The sequence below is a fragment of the Lepidochelys kempii genome, chromosome 4 (genome assembly GCF_965140285.1).
Source record: "Lepidochelys kempii isolate rLepKem1 chromosome 4, rLepKem1.hap1, whole genome shotgun sequence".
In the NCBI taxonomy this organism is placed as follows: Eukaryota; Metazoa; Chordata; order Testudines; family Cheloniidae; genus Lepidochelys; species Lepidochelys kempii.
Genome location: NC_136383.1, coordinates 16,686,162 through 16,700,700, shown reverse-complemented (window position 1 = coordinate 16,700,700; position 14,539 = coordinate 16,686,162). Strand labels below are relative to the sequence as shown.

The 14,539-nt window shown below is 39.8% G+C and overlaps 2 protein-coding genes across 6 annotated transcripts in view; one reads left to right on the top strand and one right to left on the bottom strand.

Annotated features, from left to right (window-relative positions):
* The window catches only part of PLAC8 (placenta associated 8), a 17,768-nt gene extending 15,198 nt beyond the window's left edge, over positions 1–2,570 (top strand). For all 4 annotated transcript variants that reach the window (XM_073340535.1, XM_073340536.1, XM_073340533.2 and 1 more), the window contains 2 exons: positions 1,199–1,307; positions 2,414–2,570. In XM_073340535.1, coding sequence (XP_073196636.1) covers positions 1,199–1,303 — 105 coding nt within the window. In that variant the 3' untranslated portion in view covers positions 1,304–1,307; positions 2,414–2,570. The remainder of the gene's footprint in view (positions 1–1,198; positions 1,308–2,413) is intronic.
* Positions 1–14,539, bottom strand: part of COPS4 (COP9 signalosome subunit 4) — a 20,092-nt gene extending 5,553 nt beyond the window's left edge. Inside the window, exons 1-10 of one of the 2 annotated variants that reach the window (XR_012158448.1) lie at positions 14,397–14,539; positions 12,599–12,678; positions 10,860–11,011; positions 9,437–9,540; positions 8,854–9,007; positions 7,016–7,166; positions 6,120–6,290; positions 4,551–4,666; positions 3,998–4,082; positions 3,038–3,465 (exon numbers count right to left, since the gene is read on the bottom strand). Coding sequence is in view for 1 of the 2 variants with exons in the window: in XM_073340532.1 (XP_073196633.1) it covers positions 3,332–3,465; positions 3,998–4,082; positions 4,551–4,666; positions 6,120–6,290; positions 7,016–7,166; positions 8,854–9,007; positions 9,437–9,540; positions 10,860–11,011; positions 12,599–12,678; positions 14,397–14,470 (1,221 nt within the window). In the remaining variant the exon portion in view is untranslated. Of the gene's footprint in view, positions 1–2,960; positions 3,466–3,997; positions 4,083–4,550; positions 4,667–6,119; positions 6,291–7,015; positions 7,167–8,853; positions 9,008–9,436; positions 9,541–10,859; positions 11,012–12,598; positions 12,679–14,396 lie in introns of those variants that run through there. The other variant, XM_073340532.1, reaches the window with a different exon arrangement.

Sequence of the window (14,539 nt, the reverse complement as noted above, 5' to 3'; positions counted from 1 at the left end):
GCTTCAGGGTGATACTGGTCACGAAATTACACGTATGATTACACATTCAATAGAGCAGTAATAACACAAAGCCAAGGAGGTTTAGGAGAGCTATGAAGAAATATTATAAGCTAATTAAAAAAACAAACAAACCTCAGCTTCTATTTAGGCGCTTAAATGAATTGTCCAGATTTTCTAAAGGGCTCAACAGTATCTTCAAAATCTGGCCGCTTCACTTTGGAGCCTAAATATAGGAGCTAAGATCTTTTAAAAATTTGGAGCTATGTCAGAGCAGGACGGCAAAAGTTTCTCTATCTAGAACATATTTTTCCCTGCTGGATCTTCAATGCAGGATGCAGGTAGGAAGGAAATTTGGAAGGAATTGGAAGGAAATTTGGAGCATGGAGGCATTGACCGTTAAGGAAAATTCAGAGCTAAATATGTATAGTTTTTGACAGTTAATAATAGTGGGGACTAAAACTGCAAAGATCTGAAAGGAATATAGCAGTGTGTTAAGGAGTGGCACGAGGACTAGCAAAAGGATGAAGTTAAGGAAGAGTTTGGCTGAATATCAGACAATACATCCCAGCCCTAAATGCAAATCAACTGGACACCAGACTCCCAGTTTACCGGTTGAAAAATCCCACTACTGGAAACATTTAAAAATGGAAACTGGCCAGAATCCCAGAGGTTACTCTATAAGGAACAATCCTGCACAGGTAGGGAGGTGGGCTGACTTGATCTAGCGGAGCTTCCAGTCTAATCTCAGTCTGGTTTCCATCTGCTAAAGCCTGGTTGTTATTGGGTAAACCCCACCCATTAGATAACTCTGCTTCCTAATTAACTTCTTTGGTGCCTAAAACAGCCCTTTTAAGAGGTAACCTGCTACCAGCACCCAGTCTCTCTGCCTCCTACAGAAGGCAACTGGGAACATTTTTCTTTTTTTTGCTCGCTGCAGTAAAAAGCAGGGCTATGGATAACCAAGTAGGGTTTGGTATCTTTTAGTTTCTATGAATTTAGGCCAAATAGTACTTTAGTAACAAGAAAAGGAAAGGATGTTTAAAATGTATTTTCCCCATAATGGCCCTGTCATCCCACTCAAAGGCAGCACAGAAAGCCCATATGCTAGTCTGACTTTAAGTCCAATGTGTGTAAGTCAACAAAAAGTTAGATGTACTTCTTAAAGTTACAGTCTTTAATATTTTTTCTGTTTCAACAGGGATCCATCTGCTCTGATTTCTGCACTATCCTGTGGTGTCCTGTGTGTGCTCTTTGTCAAATAAAGAGAGATATTAACAGAAGGAAGGAAATGGGGATATTCTAGTAAGGTTTGTAAGTGTTTGATAAATCAAGAGGCTTCTCTGATGCAATGTTTCAATTAGTTCTAGGACAAATGGTAGTGGTGACGGAAAAGTTAGTGTAGAACCAAAATGATATGCAATCAGTGAACAGATTTCTATCCAATATAGAGCGGAGTCCTGCTCAACCCGCCCTTTCTGTATCTAAATGAAGTCTTCTTGGGCCCCAGCTAGCCATCTATAATATGGCTTTATCTAAGCAGCATATAAGCCTTTTACTTGACTCTGTATTAAGAGGAGCCACAGTAAGAAGTGGAGTGAGAGTTACCAAGCCAATTTAAAAGGAAATGTATAATCATTTACAATGGGCAAAGTGCCTGGCTGGGAATGCAAGACCGCAGGCAGCAAGAACCATCTATTACTGGGGTAGAGCCTTGTTAGTACACCACAGGTGGCAGGCATTCAACACTAGGTGGCACTTGCAATTCTGTAGTGGAATTCCACACAGGAATGCAAAACAAACAGAATATGTCAAACACAAATCAGAAGAGGTGGGTGTGTGCTACAGGGGACCAACATGGCTCAACCGTTGAGTGGACTGTGGCAGGAAGCTAGTTTCCCTTCCAAGAATTAGGCAGCTAGACCTGCTTTAGCAGTGCCCTTGCATTGCAATAGGTGGGGGTGAATAGCCATTCCTTCATCTTCACTATGTAGGCTCACAGCTGTAAAAGGGATTTGTTTGCTAGGACTTTACTGACTTGTTCAGGATTAGGCTTTTGATGTATCTTTGTGGGATATTACCATGTAGCAGAACTTTACATGATTGCGATTCTTGTGTTTGCACAAAGCTAAATAGTGTCGATTATGGAGAAAGTATAGTTCCTGGGTGGCATTTTCAAAAGCACCCAGTGCTGACCTAAATCTTTTTTCCATTAATACTCAGAGTCAAATCCTGTCCTCATACCACTCCATGTTCCTTGATTTGAGACAGATTCATTAAAATACACAGCTATGCACTATATATAAGCAATAATGAGTCTTATATTGCGTAAGTAAATTTCAAGGCAGTGTATTAACAAAACTAATGGTATTATTAATCTCAGCCATGAATGTAACTCTTTTCTCCCCTATTTTAGATGTTCCTGTATTCATTGGTTGTGAGTCCTATAATTTCCATAAGCAAGTCTTCTCATTTCCTGCTGTACTTACTGTTCAAGAAAGTGCTGTATGCATTTTAATTTGATTGTTGGAAAGCACTACTTATCTGAAATAAAGTAAAGTAACAACCTCAAATTTGTCTTTGTCTCTCTTATTGTGCATGTGTGTGGAGAAGCAGTTGCGAAAGTTAAGTTTTATTGTATGTACTAAGCTGTCTTGGAAAGAGGATTCTCCTGTTCCCAATAACTAGCTCATGCTAGTTTGTCCATGGTATGATCATTTCACTGGTTCTGCTTCCATCCTGCCAGAACATAAGAGAAAATAAACTCTGATTGTTAACTTATTTTCCTGCTCTCTGAATTGTAAGAGAAGGGCGTTTCTTTTCCTGGATGTAGTAGATATCTAAATTGCAAATCCAATACAGGAAACTTGGAAGGTTACAATGATGTTGCATTTTCATACTCAAACTGCTAGTGAGTGAAATACAAGTGATTGTTAAAACACAGGCATCATAGGATAGGCTAATGGGTTCTAATGGAATCTAATGGGCTCATTCCTCCCTTTATTGGAATAACCATAACTCACAGGAACATGGCACTTACATTTTCACAACCAGCAATGGAAAGTGATGAGTCCACAATTTAGTAAACAGTATGTGCAGTACAAATCTATCTTAAGATTTTACTTCGTTCTGTACTTTTAAACCACAACTTTCAAAACAGCAAAGCATATTTCTCATGCAGTGATACCATGTTGCATATTCTGACAAAATGTCAGGAGTTTTATATAAGACTGTATACTACTACAATTTTCAGGTGGTCATTTCATAGTCCTAGTAGATTTCATCTGTACAGCACAGAAGGAGATTAATTATAGTCAAAAGACTAAGTGTAGGTTTACTGAGCCATCTGAGCTTCCATTGCTTGTGCTGTCCATTCCGGTACTGTCTGACTAATCTTCTCCAGAAGGTTGTTAACTTGGAAACATAGTGACTGAATCTGTTTGTCCCATGTTGGCAGAGCTTCACGCGCTAAAAAAAAATAAATAAATAATAATTTGCAAAAACAGACTGATTCTTTGCAATTCTGCTGTACTTTGACTAAAAGCATTTTTATTGTTATTTCACTTAATGATGTGACAAAGTATTGTCGTCTATTTACCACGTCTACAGTATAGTTATTTCTAAATTTAAAAGATTAAATGATTGGGGGTTGTACATTACATAATTAGGTATTGCACCACAAAGTAAAAGTGGAGAATTTCCTACTCCCATGTATTTACAAGACTATACAAAAGCTATATCAGACTGCAAAATTTAGAGTCAATCACACATTCTCTTAAATATTAGAAAAAAAGAGTAAAATATGACTTTGTAAGTAAGAAGCAGACATAGCTGAACTGCTACCTACAATACAGACACTGCCATCTGCTGGCAATAGCAAGTCCGAGCACACTTGCTTGTAGTAGATCCTCATTTAAAAAAATATAACTTCCTCATGTTGTAGAGAACAGCTCAACCAATGTATTTTGAATTGCACCATGAAAAAGAAGGAAACCCTTACTTTCAAAATGAACTATTCCATCAATCTGATCGATAAATCCATTCATGCGACCCTCAGTTATCATCTGAGAAGCTATCTTTTCTGCCTGCAAAATAGGAATTAGAGAGAGAGAGAGATATCTGAGAATGATATTCATTTTGTTTCCAACATATTTATGAAGCTGCAAAATAATGCCTGACCTTTACACATCATCCCCCTCTACTTTATTGTTTAAGACTATGCATTATTGCCGCCCAACCTCTGGCCCAAAGAGAACTGGTGGACTCCCTTTAGCACCAATCAATGCTACTGCTTAATCCACTTCTTGTTGCTGCTGAGCGAAATTAAGTACTCTCCCTCTCTCCCCATTCCTCAAAATGGGTAAAATGTTTTGCATTCTGAACATGTTGGCCCTGTGATTGAAAGACTAGAGGCAGTGCAGAGTACTTAAGCACTGAAACTTGAAAAGCTGAACTTCTTAAAGTTATAACCAAAAGTACTTGTTAATATCACTTTGCCAATGGAATTCATTTCTAGTATTCAAAAATTATCACACAGGAAACAAAGAAGATACCTTGGCTGCAGGGATCTCTAATAGTGCTCCAAGTTCTTCAAAGGTAATATTGTTGTATAGTTTGCTTGCAGATAATAAGTTGTGTTCAATAACAGCTCTGTCTAAGATACTGGACCCTTAGAGACGGAATAAAATGACACATCATTGTTAAGAATTTTCAAGGGACTTTTTCTTGCACTGTGAGTAAGAAAAATACTTTGGTAAAAATTTGTATGTACAGAGCATTGAAACATATCTGGCTTCCTTACAGCACTATTACTCCATACAAAAGTAAATGAGCAGTAAGACCCTAACAGTTTACATATCTGTTCAAAGAAAGCAACTTAGAAGAATGGCTTTAGTCTCTCTTGCTCAGTTCTAGGACATTCAAGTGGAGGTAGAATTGTGGTTAAGGTATTGGACTAGGACTCTGGAGCTCTGTGTTCATTTTCTGACTCTGATACAGGTTTCATGTATGACCTTAAAAATGAGTTAATCTGTGCCTCAGTTCTCCCCATCTGAGAAACGGGGATACTGCTGCTCTCCTTTCTTCTGCCTTTTGTCTCCACATTTTAACTCTTTAGGGTAGGGACTGCCTCTTCGTGTTTGTGCAGTACCTAGCACCTGATCTTACTCTACCACAATACAAATAGGTGACAGAATTAGCTATGATCCAGAGAGGGAGAGACACTGCAACAGTTAAACGGACATATTAATTAACAGGATGTTTTTCAGTTTTGGACCAGGCAGCATAAGCATAGAATGTAGCCAAAAAGGAGTTTTGGGTTCAAAAGATGCATGCAGCTTCTCTGGTACGAGAAACGTTTTCTAACTTTTTTTCAGTTTGATTTTTTTCAAAGTATTTCTTTCTTGCTGTAGAGCAAGAGGTGTCCATAAAGGTAAGGCCTGCCTGGCACATGAAGTGTTTCATACTCTTCATGGACTTTGCACTTAACCACTCTAATCTAGAGAACACACTAATTTGAATTTAAGGCTCCACTGATGTCATTTAGTTTATGTAACATCATTTAGTAAATTCTAGCCTGAACTGTGTTACCAAAAGCTGCACAGCACTGATCAGAGAACGGTTTGGGAGGTAAGTGGCTGATGATTTTTAGTTTTTAGATCCATGTTATCTGGCAGCAGCTAGGAAAACAAACACTGAGACCTATCAAACTCACAAAACAAGAGATTTGTATAAGTCTGTAGAAAATAGATCATACTGTAAAAAAATGATGGGCATCATTTTACAAATATACTGAAGAACTGGAAAAGCTGAGAGGAGAAGGTCTCAGAAAATGAAGCAAGATTAGAAAAATGAGTTTTATATTCTTTAGAAAAAAGACTAAAATAGAAATTTACTGAGGTGTATAATCTAATGATGGATGGAGAAGCTGGATTCTAGAACGCTCTTTTAAGAGATCAACCGGTTAAAACAGAGATAGAAATTGAATCTAAGACTGAGCACTAAAATACATTAAGGAGGGTAGAGTTCTAAAGGCAGCCACTTGGAGTATATACACATTTCTATGCATATACTAGGCAAATCTATACTGGATAAGTATTACTGTGCTTTAAAGAAGTCTGTACCATCAGCTGTCGTTGCCTTCTGATGTGGCATGAGCATGGCAGCAAACTCTTGCAGCTGATTCCCTCGGATAATCCTGTCTAGATACATTTTCTCCAAGATCCCGTAGGCTGCAAGCTGCTGACACCTTTCATCCTTGAAAAGAGTGGCTAACATGCGAGAGCGCTGCTGTCCTAGGAGAAATAACAAGAATCCCACAAAATGACCTCCTTAATAAATTCTGTAAATATCACTTTACTAAAACAGTGCTCATGAGAGAACAATGCTTTGAAGCTGTCATGTTCACTCCTATACCATTTCCAAGGGTAGGAGTGTATCATATAGAAAATACCTATAATAGAAAACTGTCAAGGCCTCTACTGTGCCCATCCTCATGGTGTCTAGACATCTAGTATTTCATTGCAATTAAAGGATGGGTAGGTCTGCTCATGGAGAATACATGCCTACTTTAAATAAAGGCCTTAGAAAAAGGAACCATTGGCTCATTTCTGAAAAATCCTTCCTGCATTTCCCCCTTAGTTTGTCTCCAGGTATACTTTATGATCAGTGACTGAAAAAATTTCCTTAGATAATAATACCTACTGCAACCTTTTCCAAAGTGTTTTTTTAAAAACAGCCTAAGCTTTTCCCACTTACTCGTTCTTTTGTGCATCCAAGTAAGATTATTGTAACTTAGGCACGCAGAGAGAAAAATACTCAAAACTCGTAGTTATTGGCCTGCTATCAAACCCTCAACTTCTTACCTGTTTTCATACTTCTAGATTCCTCACTAGTACATCTTAGAATGATGAGAGCTATACAAAAGGTTATGCTGAGATCAACTAAAGATTAACAATCCTTTTTTTATATGGAATATAAAAGGCCAGAAATACACAGAAATCTGTGACATTCATTTTACCTGCTGATGCTAGGATAGTACAATGCAAAGCATGCTTCAATGCCTCTAGTCTCTCACTTTCATGGACTATGCTCTTGTAAGAGAGCTCATTGTACCTTTGGGCAGCTTCAATGAACTTCCTTCTGTAATCAAGAACACGAGCGTAGCACACCTAAAGAGAGAATATGTTTCAGTAAGAAAAAAGCTAAATAGGAAAGTGACTGTACAGTGGAGATACACATTAGCCGCTGTATTACAAAGTGAGAGCATGGCTCCATAAGCATCACTTAAGCCTGCTGAGAAAAACACCATCATCTCGGGAAAGTTCTGCAAGAGCTTAAATAAAGTCTGCAGTTAGAGACTTGATATTCTGGCAATCCGTCCTCCAAAGACTGTTGTGAGATTTCTACAGAAACTGCAGAATCTTAATCTGAATGTGAAATTCATGAGTTATTACTGAGCATAATTATTTACATAAATGTTCATATCATAGGATTCCACAGTGCTTTACCAATTTAAACAAATATAGAATTATATATACTAATACCTGCCTCACAGTAGAGGTGCAGCTAATTCTAAAACAAAATTTCAATTGTTACAGGGCAATGCAATATCACACAACAGTACAGACAGGAAGTGAAGATTAATATATATCCAATAAAAGATGCAGCAGAGATTTAGACAGATCCAAGTAATTATCCAGCTTGTAATTTGTCCAGGACATCAGAGTAACAACACTAACTCTGTTAAGTATCATGTACCTTTAATGCGTCACAAGTGGTCAGGACCCTGGTTTTATATTTCATCCAAAAGAGTACCAGCAGCTAATATGTGAATACTGTCAGTTCATTAATTTAAACTGTCAGACAGTATAAACTCAAGCAATAGGTTTTGCAAAACCTATTAAATATTTTTATATAAAGCTTCTTTGTGGGCTGGGATCAGTTTCCAAAGAGAGAAACATTTCCCTTCAGTGTTTGGATCTCAAACATCGCAGCATTGTGCTAGTGCCCAGCTATTAAGAATGAAGAGGAATATAAAACAGTAGTACATAAAATGTAGTACAAGTGTTTCATAACCCAAGTCTCCCTTTGTACACTTTGCACTTACAGGATGCACTATATAATTTAAAGAGCTGTACAGAAACTAATTTTTCCTTGGTGTCTCTTCTTCAGAGTTTAGCATTTCTTTGCTTTTCAGTCTTCCCTCTCCTCCAATTTCTCTTATCATGCTTATACTCACTCTGTAATTTCATAGCTGACTGTGTAGTTCAAGCCTAGCATATTAAAAAAAATTGTACTTGTAATGCTCCGGTTGTTTAATGCTCTAGAACTCTATGCTTTTCTGCACCTATTTGATACGGTCAGTCTGACCCCAATGCTTTTACCCCACAGTGGAGTAATATTTAGGAGACTAACATTTGCTAGAGGACAAATTGCTCTAGGAGTATATGATTTTTTTAAAATAATTCATTTTATTCCTTGTTGTTTGGTGTCAGTGATTATGGTGAATTTATTTTTTCCTGATGTTTATTCAAGCGAGTTATTCTTCGTCCTTTCTGTTATCTTGATTCTTCAGATGTAAGCTAGGGATAACATTTCCAAAACTGCTTATGTAACCTAGAAATCTAAAGTGACTTAGACATGTAGGAGCTTAGGCTCCCATTGACTTTCAATGAGACAAGTTCATTTTGAAAAATCTTTTTATCAATCTATCCTAAATCTATTTATCAAAGGCTTATGTAAAGCTACAAAAAAAAAAAAAAAAAAAAAAACCCCACACACCACAAAAAACCCTACTATAATTCAATGTGGTATTCTTTCCCTCTTAGAAGGAAAAACTAAAATAAGTTATACCACCTTATAATGGATCTGTAGCTGTTCATTGGTTGATTCATTCTGAAGCAGCGAAGCTCGGTTAATATAAGCCTCCGCCTGAACTGGGTCATCATCTTCCAGGTACAGTCTGGCAATTTTCAGGTAAGTCTCCAATTTATAATCCACATTGTATTGTCTGTGAAGGAGCAGAAACACATATAATGTAGAAATCCAGTTGTGTGAGCATTTCAACCTTGCAATCACAAGAGGACATTAATCTGGGCAAAGCCTATAGCAACTCCTTATGTGTACATGGAGGTGGAAAGGGATGAACAGGGAAAAGGGGTAGTGTGTTTTTTGAAGTGAAGCTTTATTAATCACATTTGCTTGAAGGATGCTAATGACTAGGTATTCCATATATGTCAGCGCTTTGAGAGCCAAGCAGTATTTTGATACTGTGGAGATGATTCTGAATTTACCTACACAATTGTCACCATGCCACACTACTGAAGATTCAGGGAAATAAGCGGAGAAAAACCAGACACACTTTACTCTAGGGAAGCATTTAAAAAAAACACAGAAGGATACTCAGCAGGACAAAATTGTGTCTAACCACAGTGTTTACTTTTGTCCTGTTTCCAAGGGAATCCCCACCAACACTTGTGCTGCATTTCTCCAGTCTTCTTCTTTCTCATAAATTGATGCAAGATGCTGCCTTATAGAAGCAACCTGGAAAAAAACAAAAGCATATTATAAAACTGATCCATATTCCATTAGCAATCATACCATCTGCTTCTTCTCATTTATCAACAGTATTTTTCCAGCTACCGGACACATGATACAGCATACTCCTTCCACCTAAAAATTTTTATCAAACATAGACCAAAGTTTTAAAAAATGACTAATGGTTTTGAGTGCTTCAATTTTGGCATTCCCAAATTGAGGCACTGAAAAGGGACTGATTTTTGGAAAGGGCTAAGAATCCACCCTCTGAATAATCATACCCTTTTACAGGTGCTAAGTTACTCCCTCCAAAATTGAGGCGCCCAAAATTACTAGCCATTTCTGAAGGTCTGGGCCTAAAAAATGAACCTTCACATCACCCCCATGAGGTAGGAATGCACTCGTATAACTTCATTCCCAATCTTGAGATTTACAATGTGGGATCAAGGCCTCACAGAGGAATTGTGACAATTAATTGATCCATTTGCTTGGTGTGATAGGCTTAATCCATGTACAACCATTGTAACATGGGTAAGCTTGTTTTGATAAGCATTGAGATGAAAGCTGATTAAAATAATAAAATGGAAACAGATGGAAATGTAAAGCAAAGCAAGTGATTGTCTGGTTTTCCAATTCAAATATTAGATTTTATAATATTTAAATAAAAACTTCTTTTCCCCATACACAAATACTACCAGCTAATACTGCAGGGTATCTAGAAAGAAAGAAATGAGCAGGCTTGACAACACATATTGAACTAAACTCTTTAGCTGCCTGATGAGCTGGTATTTCAAGGAAACATTTTCCCCAATAAACAAATTTTGAGTTCTTAACTTATTTAGAGAACATTTTTTAATAAAACAAACTTAAAAAAAAAATTCTCTTCCCTCGCATACCCTGCCCACTGTGTTACTGTTCTAAAATGCAGCACAATGAGTTCCAAGTTGCATCTCAGTGGTTTCTCCAATAGCCAGATTATTGTCTTGCTCTGGGAAGCCATTTTTAGTAGTGCAGGAACTACTTAACATCCTGATTAAGGGACAAACATGGAATTCTTTGCACACCCAAAATCTTCATCGAATTCAACAGGAGTTTTGGGTACACAAGAATGTAAAATTGGATCATGAGTATGAATGTCCATTTTTTACTGAAAAACATGAAAATATAATATTTAGGATTCAAAACTCTGTTTTGAGCTTTTTAAGATAAATATGATAGTCATTAATCTTATTGACTTTAAGACCAGAAGGGATCATTATAATAATTTAATCTGACCTCCCGCATATTGCAGGACACAGAATCTCACCCACTCAATTCTCTCTTACCTGTTCTTCAAATGAAATGACTCTAGGCTGTATCTTTTCCAAGGTAAAGTGATAGATTTCTTTGGCCGTGCTATCGGGAAGATTTGGGAGATGCGTACAGAAATCTGTCAGCAATTGACGTGAGATCACTAGACTGACATTCTCATTTACCACTAGTTCAAAGACACAAGAGGAGGAGGAAATAAGAGAAGGAATATAGGTCAATGCTTTCGATATCACCAGTCCATAGTTAATCAGCAGCTTTAATGCTAATTTTGATTATTCCTGGTTTTTAAGTCATTAACAACAATCTTAATTTTAAGAAAACTAGATTCTACTCTCTAAGAAACCTACACTGTTTGCTGCATAGCTCAGAACAGTTCTCAGGTATGATAAAGGCTAAGTAACATATGATGTCTTCCAATGGTTTAGAAAGAACTTTCATTCTAAACTGCTATTTTCAGGTGTGTACGTTATAACTAAGGCTGCGAATTGGTCATGGATTCTGTGACCTCCATGACTTATGTAGTGGCTGGTGTGCCTGGCTCAGGGGCAGTTCAGGTAGCCTCTGTGCCAGTCCCACCGGCCGCTGCTGGGGCAGGCTTGGGCCACCGCCTCCCCAAACAGCAGTTTGGGTGTGGGAGGGGGCAGGGGGTTGGGGCACCAGATGGGGTGAGGTGGGCTCTGGGCAGCGCTTACCTTGGAGGGGGCTCCCCGGAAGTGATGACATCCCCCTCGCTCAGCTCCTAGGTGGAGGCATGGCCAGGCAGCTCTGTGCGCTGCCTCCGCCCAGAGCGCTGGCTTCACAGGTCCGCCTCCGCCCAGCAGCTGAGCGAGGGGGGATGTCGCCACTTCTGGGGAGCCCCCCAGGTAAGCACCGCCCACCTCACCCTGTCCCGTGCCCCAACCCCCTCCCACACCCAAAACGCTGCTGCTGCTGGGGGGCGGGGAGGTGCGGAGCCAGGTAGGGAGCCTACTGGCCCTGCCAACATGCCCCCCCCAGCCCCCCAGCAACAGTGGGAGTCCTGGGCTGCATGCCGCCTCCTGCGCTTCCCCCCCCCAGCACCTGCGGGGCCCCCAGACATCCCCCCCCGCCAAGTTTTAGTCACAGGTATTTTTAGTAAAAGTCACAGACAGGTCTCAGGCCGTGAATTTTTGTTTACTGCCCATGTCCTGTCTGTGACTTTTACTAAAAATACCTGTGACTAAAACGTAGCCTTAGTTTATAACATCTTGGACAAATTAAGACTGCACGCTAAATTTTATCATGCCTGTTCTCAGTCTGGACAATTGATAAGGGGAAATTTTAGTAAAATTATTTGACAGTTCTAAGATATCCAAATATGACAAAATAAAGGTCTTGAGCATTTTTTTTGATACTTTTTACATTAACTCAAAAGCTTAATTTTTTGGGGGGGGAACTAATCATCACTTTAGTCCTCAGCAAAGATCGGCTATTTTAGGTTTTTATGTAGTGTCCATGAGTGTATTCAAGAGCTGTACCACTGACAGGTTTGCTAGGGGGCGGGGGAGAAATCTAGTTTACAAAACAAGGTTACAATCAATCATTTTAAAGTCTGTTTTCTAATAATGTTTTAATGTATTGATTGGTGCTCCAAGCAGACTCGGATGCAAGACTGAATATGCACAGAGCATCAAACATTCACATAGCCTAAGTTATATTTATCTGAATGTGTAATCCAACAGGTCTTCAGTCAACAATGCATAAACAAAACAAGTACTATTCCACACCTACTTACTTGCTTCTACAAAAGCTTTCAAGGCTTCTAGTTGTTCCACCCCTGACAGCTGAATTGCTTTTTCCAGTATCTGACGATATCTGTCCATAGATTTAAAACCACAAAGATCACCACAATTAATATCCTTTCATTTGTTCAGTCTATTTTGGTCCTTACTTTGCAGTTTAGATTGTTTTTTATACTCTCTATTAAAGTTGCTATATTTCTTTAGGCTGGGGTTTTCAAGAGAGCCTAAAGGATAGGTGCCCAAAACCCAGTGAAATTTAGTGGGAGTTCAGCGCCTGGTTCTTTTGAAAACCCCAGGCTAAATCCTCCAAGATTTATATTTACATACTATAATATATTTAGTTGTGTACAGGTTACAGCACCTCTCCTTAAATCTGATAAACAGGCCTATTGCCTTAGTATTGTCATAAGGAAATTCTTAAATCAAGATTGGATGCCTTTTTGATACATATGATCTAGTTCAACAGAAAGCTATGAGCGTCACACAGGAATTACGTAGTGAAATTCGATGGCCTATGTTATTCAGGTCAGACTAGATGATCATATTGTTCCTTTTGAATTTAAAGTCTAAGACTATCAGAAAACTTTTTTTTTAAACAGTTTCCTGAAATTAGCTAATTTGACAATGTAAATCAACACAAACCCATACAGTTTAGATACAGTTGGGAAGAACAGATATTGTGGGAACTAAATTATGAGAGAGATTGATTTAAACTTATGGGTTAATGATTTGACATGTCAGCAACCAAAAAATAAGCTGTACTAGAATATTTAGCACTAGAATATTTTTGTCTAGTCTCACTATCAGTTTTCACTTTGCACTATCACTCACGTAGCAGTAGTTTAAAATCACATATTTTTACTAAATAAAGTTTCTGCACAGTCAAATCAAGTGTTTTCCAAGTCAAATTCAAGAATCAATGACAGATCAGGAATTTAGTTGCCTGAAACACCAAACCAGTCTCACATACAGTGCTTGAAATTTGAATGAGCCCAAAGCTCTAACATTTAAAAGATCTTTAACACAGAGCTGAGATCTTGTCTGCACTGACCCAGGAAGTCTTGGCAGCACCTTTTTTTGTCCATTTTACAAAGGGAGATAAAAGTATTTCCAGGTTCTTACCTGCCCCTTAATCCTCCTTACAGATTATCGTGGTTTAATATTCACGTTACTGTAACTTTAGACCCAGCTGAACAACATGGAAAGTGACTGACTAAGCAGGGGTGAAACTGACTGTGCACAAAGTGTGGCCAAAAATGCACAAGGTAGATCAGGGGCTTCTCCAGTCTGTAAGGTACAGGGATCCCCGCTAAAGGGGGAAGCAATACACTCTTCCTTGTCCTTAAGCACCTGTTATACCTCCTTCCCCTCCCACCTCAGATGTCAGTGCAGCCTCCTCTACTCCGTGCCCCTCTCCTGATCCCCTCTCGCTCCGTCCCTCTCCCCATCCCCTCTCCCCACAGCCCCCCCATCCCCTCTCCCCCGATCCCCTCTCCCCACAGCCCCCCCATCCCCTCTCCCTCCTCTCTCGCTCCTCCCCTCTCCCGATCCCCTCTCCCCACAGCCCCCCTGATCCCCTCTCCCTACAGCCCCCCCGATCCCCTCTCCCCACAGCCGCCCGCCCCAGTCCCGATGTCCCCTCCCCACAGTCCCTCTCCCGATCCCCTCTCCTCCTGCCCCTCTCCCCACAACCCCACTCCCTCTCCTGCCCCGCTCAGCCCCAGCCCCTCTTCCCTCCCGCCGCCCCTCGGCGATTTGGCCGCAGCCCCGGGCCGCTCGGCCGTCACTCACTTCCCCGCCAGGTCCTTGTGGGAGCCGCTGGAATTCATTAGCTGGGCCAGCTCCTGCCTCACCGCGGCCGCCATCTTCCCCCGCACCGACAGACAAGGAGGGGACGCGGTCCTCCAGCTACCGACGAGAGGGAACCCGCCTCG